This window comes from Cololabis saira, chromosome 15 (genome assembly GCF_033807715.1).
Source record: "Cololabis saira isolate AMF1-May2022 chromosome 15, fColSai1.1, whole genome shotgun sequence".
Taxonomy (NCBI): Eukaryota; Metazoa; Chordata; class Actinopteri; order Beloniformes; family Belonidae; genus Cololabis; species Cololabis saira.
In genome coordinates, this window is record NC_084601.1 from 1,511,921 (window position 1) to 1,518,501 (window position 6,581).

Consider the following 6,581-nt stretch of genomic DNA (forward strand, 5'->3'; position numbering starts at 1 on the left):
GATATAAACCAGTCTCAGTTGTTTCTGATTGGTCCGTGGTAAATTGATTTCATCCAGGTAGGTTTGGTAGTTTCCCTGTGTTTCTCCTCTGACCAAACATCTGTACCACCGAGGATACTAACTGTGTGTGTTTCTGCAGCTCCAGCATCATGTCGGCCCTCAGATCGGGCTCTTCCCTGCGGACTCTGGTCCTGACCCCGGAGCGCATCCCGAGCTTCTTCATCCCCCCCCGGAGTCCCCGGCCCAGGAGTCCCCGGCTCGTCTCCCCGCGGCTGCTCCGGAGCTCCCCGGACCGGTACAGACTCCTGTCGGACCCCGACGAGGAGGACGGGCCGGGGCCGGGGGCGACCTCTGCGACCTCGGCCAGTCGCCCCGAGGCCTCTACGCGGTTCTTCCTGGCGGCTCCGCGGCTCGGCCATTCTCACCAGCATCAGCATCGCCCTGCTGCTGCTGATGATGCTGAATTAAATTCAGTCAAAGCTAAGGTATGGCAAGGTTACGAGTCACAGAAGTCTATGTAGTTTATCTGTGTGGTCAAGAAGCCTGAATTAGGGTGCCGCGTTAAATCGACGCAGAGCCTACGGCGTAGGCTCTGCGTTGGTGTAACGCGGAACCATAAATCCGCTTTTAGAGAGCAGAAAAACCGTATCTGACAAACGCAATTTAACTAATTTCTGTTCACTTCATTCACTATATCAGTATCACAATATCACAGGGACATCCCAGTTTAACTTAAAACAGTTAAAGGGTGCGTCCCAATACTCCCCCTCGCCCTCCTTTTCTTCCCTAACCCTAACTTTTGCGCGTTCCCGTGAAGGTAGTGGTGTCCCAATTCCTCTTTTCACCTAGGGGGAGGGGGCATAACGAGGGCTAGGGGCTGAGAATAGCCCCTTCAAATCGAGGGATTTCAGATGCTGACTTGGCGAGCGAGGGGGTATGAAAAAAAGAGGCTCTGCGTCGATTTGACTCGCCGACCGAAGGCAAACAGGCAGACTGGTCTCAGAGAAATAGAGATAAATAATCCTGTGACTCGTCAGATTTGTTTTGGATGTTTCTGATATAATAGTCTTCAGAAACCACAAAGTAATCCAGCTGTTATCTGGGTAATTTACACACTTTCAGATAAAGTTGCGGAAGATCACGCCAGAATAAAGGGATTTATGGTTCCGCGTTACACCAACGCAGATCTTACGGCGGAGGTTACGCAACCTACGCCGTAGGCTCTGCGTCGATTTAACGCGGACCCAAGCTCCGGACCCGGCAGACAGAAATCTCTAAATTTCGGAGCAAATTTCTTAACAGGCGTAGCTACAACTGTTAGATTTAATCTATTAAACCAACATATTCCTAAAAGATTTATTTCAGCCGGCGTGATTCTCAACAGAGCTGCGTCCCGGGAGAGAGTGTCTCTCCCGGGGCTGACGGAGCAGCCTGACCCAGCGATCACGTCTCTTCTCGGGCTGTGAGCTGAGGCTGCTCCCCGGGGCCGGCGGCTCTTCTCATCTCCGAAAACATCGGGTCAAATTTCTTAACAGGCGTTATTTGGATAAACTGAGCCCCGGTTGGGGATCTTAAGGTTACCATTATACCTGAAAAAATATTAAAACTTAATAAAGTGCCATATTAACAGCGCTACAGCTGAAATTAAAACGGCTTTTGGCTCTCAGCTTCCTGATCAGGGAAGGGATGAAAACGAGGGGTAGGGGGAGAATTGGGACAGGCACCTGGGCCAAGTGCCCTAGATCTCAAGTGCCCTAAAATCTCCCCCTTCTTTTTTAGGGCTTAGGGAAGAAAAGAAGAAGTGTGAGTGGAGAAAAGAAGGGCGAGTGAAGGAGAATTGGGCCCAATCCCAATTCTCCTTCACTCGCCCTTCTTTTCTCCACTCGCACTTCTTTTCTTCCCTAAGCCCTAAAAAAGAAGGGGGAGATTTTAGGGCACTTGAGATCTAGGGCACTTGGCCCAGGTGCCTGTCCCAATTCTCCCCCTACCCCTCGTTTTCATCCCTTCCCTGATCAGGAAGCTGAGAGCCAAAAGCTGTTTTAATTTCAGCTGTAGCGCTGTTAATATGGCACTTTATTAAGTTTTAATATTTTTTCAGGTATAATGGTAACCTTAAGATCCCCAACCGGGGCTCAGTTTATCCAAATAACGCCTGTTAAGAAATTTGACCCGATGTTTTCGGAGATGAGAAGAGCCGCCGCCCCCGGGGAGCAACCTCAGCTCACAGCCCGAGAAGAGACGTCTCCGCCGGGTCAGGCTGCTCCGTCAGCCCCGGGAGAGACACTCTCTCCCGGGACGCAGCTCTGTTGAGAATCACGCCGGCTGAAATAAATCATTTAGGAATATGTTGGTTTAATAGATGAAATCTAACAGTTGTAGCTACGCCTGTTAAGAAATTTGCTCCGAAATTTAGAGATTTCTGTCTGCCGGGTCCGGAGCTTGGGTCCGCGTTAAATCGACGCAGAGCCTACGGCGTAGGTTGCGTAACCGCCGCCGTAGGATCTGCGTTGGTGTAACGCGGAACCATAAATCCCTTTATTCTGGCGTGATCTTCCGCAACTTTATCTGAAAGTGTGTAAATTACCCAGATAACAGCTGGATTACTTTGTGGTTTCTGAAGACTATTATATCAGAAACATCCAAAACAAATCTGACGAGTCACAGGATTATTTCTCTCTATTTCTCTGAGACCAGTCTGCCTGTTTGCCTTCGGTCGGCGAGTCAAATCGACGCAGAGCCTCTTTTTTTCATACCCCCTCGCTCGCCAAGTCAGCATCTGAAATCCCTCGATTTGAAGGGGCTATTCTCAGCCCCTAGCCCTCGTTATGCCCCCTCCCCCTAGGTGAAAAGAGGAATTGGGACACCACTACCTTCACGGGAACGCGCAAAAGTTAGGGTTAGGGAAGAAAAGGAGGGCGAGGGGGAGTATTGGGACGCACCCTTGGGATTGGGCAAAAGTCCAAATGCTAAAAGGAGAGGGAGGGAGCTAAGAGAGAGAGTAAAAAAAGTCAAATATTTCCCTTAAACAGATTTATAAGAGGGTGATTTGATATCTCAGCTTAAGCAGTGTGCATTTGTAGACGTACTTTGAAATAAATTAAACTGTGAACTGTAGGCCTATTTCAGTCGATATTTGTGTAAAAGTAAAATAAAAAAATACCCCACTTTAATATAAATAAAAGATGTAGCTGCACCTTAGCAGCTTTAAATATAGAAATTAGAAATTGTTCTTTTAAAATTAGATGGTATCAACTCAAACTCCAAGATAACTAGCCAACAAAATAAACTGACTAAAAATGCATTCAGAAATATAATTTATGTTCAGGGTTTTTTTCAAGGCTACGATGAGGCCTGACCTAGTGAAATCCATCATGTTCTGATATAAATTTAGTTATATTATATGTACCGTATTTCCGCATTATAAGGCGCTACAGTAGAGGCTGGGGTTATGTTATGCATCCATTAGACCTTAATGGTAAATCTTTTTTTTTTTTTTTTCTCTCTTATTGCCCTCAATAAATATATTAAAAAATAAATAAATAAATCCAGTTGATTCCAGTGTCTTATACTACTGTTAGGCTTGGGCTGGGGAGCTAAAACCCTTGAAAAAGAACTGTTTTGCAGCTTGTGTGTGCTGGCTGTAACTCTGTAACTCCAGTGTAGTTAATTTAGCCTGGAGTGAGGAGACCCATCCAATATGGCGGCCACGCTGGATTACGTTCCAGCGTGTCATGAGGCGTCTACGTATATATGTCTATGGTTGCAACACCTGTTGCGGCTCATTATTGATCCATATATAAGGCTCATTATTGATCCATATATAAGGCTCAATATTGATCCATATATAAGGCGCACCGGATTATAAGTCGTATGGTCAGCTTTTGAAAAAATTGGAAGGCTTTTAGGTGCGCCTTATAGTGCGGCAAATACGGTATTAAATAATAGAATAATCAATACAAATAGAGTAATTCCATAAATGTATTAAATTGACGCCCCTGACCACGTCTCTCCCACGTTACAGTCACACGAACCAAAGGGGAAGATGCCACGCCGCCTCCGTGGCGTGTTGTCCAAGAACCTGCTTCATCACAACAAAGCCGTGAAAGTCACTGTGACGGACGCAGACACGCCGGAGCCAGAGTCTTCCCCGGCCCCGGGTCTGGGTCCGGAAAGGTCCCGGGGGCCGGAGTCGTCTCCCCCGGGTCCGGGAAGGTCCCTGGACGCGCTGCGACCTGTTAAAGCTTTCGGCCTCCAGGTGAAGAAGGAGCTGAGGAAACCTGCAGCTGCTCTCAAATCGCTAAGTGCGGCACGTCGTGTGACTGGCCCCCGATAGACCGACATTGGGTTGAGAAACCCTTATAATAAAAAATATAATAAAAATTTGATCACAAAAAAAAAGAGAAACCCTTGATGGTGGATTCGTTTTTTAAAAATTGTTTTACTTGCTGGAACTTTAAATAAAACTATACTGTATTTAAACGCTGCTTGGTGTGTTTTGTGTTTGGTTGGGTGTGGGCAGTACTCAAGTTGAGGGGGGATGAGGGGGGTGGCATCCCCCCTGAAATAAAAACGGTCCAAATCACCCCCCCTGTAAAACTGCCATCCCTCCTTTCCATCCCTTATGTCATTTCATCAATGAATGTGGTTTTACTGCTATTTCAACATTTAGAGTCATCACCAGAAAAATAACTTATTGACAATTTTCACCTGTTTCAAGTAAATTTTCACTTGAAATAAGTAGGAAAATCTGCCAGTGCAACAAGATTTATCTTATTACAAGCAAAGAAATCTTGTTCCACTGGCAGATTTTTCTAATTTTAAGTGACAATCTACTTGAAACAGGTGAAAATTGTTTTTTCCAGTGATGAGTCTTTTAAGTGTAATGAGTTTTTTTTAACTAGAAATAAGACAAATATTAAGATTTTGAGTTTTTGCAGTGATCCATTTTACTTATCCTGTGAAGGACAGTCATTAAGTTCAGAAAACTTTTATTGTGATTTGATGTAAGCCCAGTGGATATTTAAAGCTTACAGAAGGCTGCATTTAACTGCTGCTGTGTCATTCCTGCAGTATTTCTGCAGCTGTTTTGGTCACTGCTATTTGTATTCAGCACAAATTATCTGTCCCCATATGATAAAATCCACCATCCCCCCTGTTTTTTTTTTTTTTTTTTACAACTCGAGTACTGGGTGTGGGGATTTTTAAATGGAAGGCAAATACTGAGGCAGTTGGGTTTTAGTTGGGAATAGTTATTTGGGAGTAAGGACAACTTGAAATTAGTAATGACTTGATGTGGCACAGTCAATTGGGATGAAAGCATGCAAGGGTTTGTGAAACTTTGCTCCATAAGAAGCAATACATTTAGCTTACTTGGGCAGGCGTGTGTGTGTGTGGAAAAGGCACCAAGTTTTGAACAAGGGGACCAGGGTGGTGCACTGAAGTTGGCAACTCTGGATGTTTTGAGAGCCAAAAATGCTAAACATTGAGAGTGAAAGCTGCTTGTTGAAGTTATTTAACAGCTCAGCTGTAGCCTGTGGTTGCTAATCCCATGATCAAATTGGTAGCTTTTGTGTGTGTGGTCCAAGCTTTTGATATAACTGCTGCAGGAAAAGAACCAGCGGTGACCATGAAGGTCTTGGTAATGTGTGGGAAGCTTGCATGTTGTGTAGGTTTTCTCCAGGTATATTGAGCTTCCTCTCACGGACTAAAAATAGGTTCACATGTATTAGGTTAATTGGAGTTTCTGAATTGGCCATAGTATGTGGGATATGGAAAGGTTTCAGCAGATCCCTGTGACTAAATGGGAATAAGCAGATATAGCTCATGGATGGATGAGAGGAAAGAGTTATGCACTAAAAAAAAAAAAAAAAAAATTTCTAAGTCATCCAACCATTTTTTGTACCTTCTTAAGCCTGTACAGAGTCGTCATGGAGGTCTGCTGAAGCTTATTACAGGCAAAAGGCAGGGCCACATATATAGGAAAACAACCATACACACCTTGGAACTATCAATCAGCCTACTAACATACTGTATATGTTTTGGACAACCATACACGGGCAATGTAGAATCAACAAGCTAACATGCATGTTATGGGAGGAAGCCCACGGACAGAATCATGGGGACAACATGCAAACTCCAGTCCCCACAGAGACTCCTGCCAGGCCCAGGAGTCAAACCAGGAACGCTGTGAGGCAACAGAGCTAACCACTAAAACAATGTGCTGCTGTTACAAGACAATGAGACAATTTAGAAAAAACAAAAGCCTTGTTTCTAAAAAAGTACTCTTACTTTTTATCTGATACTCTATATATGCACCGGTACCTTTCAAAACTTAATCATATTTTAACTTGATCTGAATCTGAGTTTATCCTATTGTTCTTCCTTCTTTCTTTTTCCTTTAAATTTTAAATCATACTCTTTTAATTATGTTTTAATGTCTTTGTAAAGCACTTTTGAATCACTTTGCTGTTGAATTGTACTATAGAAATAAACTTGCCTTGCCTTGTCAAATCAAATCAATCTTTATTTGTATAGTGCTTTTCATGCAAGTAAAAAATGCAACACAAATTAGAAAATCTTTT

At 44.1% G+C, this 6,581-nt stretch overlaps 1 protein-coding gene across 1 annotated transcript; it reads left to right on the forward strand.

Moving 5' to 3' along the window:
* Positions 1 to 149: 149 nt before the first annotated feature.
* On the forward strand, positions 150 to 4,352 carry LOC133461386 (uncharacterized). Its single transcript, XM_061742272.1, has 2 exons — positions 150 to 485; positions 4,022 to 4,352. Exons 1-2 carry the CDS (start codon positions 150 to 152, stop codon positions 4,331 to 4,333), a joined length of 648 nt encoding a protein of 215 aa, XP_061598256.1. The 3' UTR covers positions 4,334 to 4,352.
* Positions 4,353 to 6,581: the final 2,229 nt, after the last annotated feature.

Excerpts from the sequence above, each read along its gene's own strand:
- LOC133461386 (XM_061742272.1), top strand. The coding sequence starts at position 150 with ATGTCGGCCCTCAGATCGGGCTCTTCCCTGCGGACTCTGGTCCTGACC. Across the intron at positions 486-4,021 it reads TAAATTCAGTCAAAGCTAAG|TCACACGAACCAAAGGGGAA; the intron begins GTATGGCAAGGT and ends CCCACGTTACAG.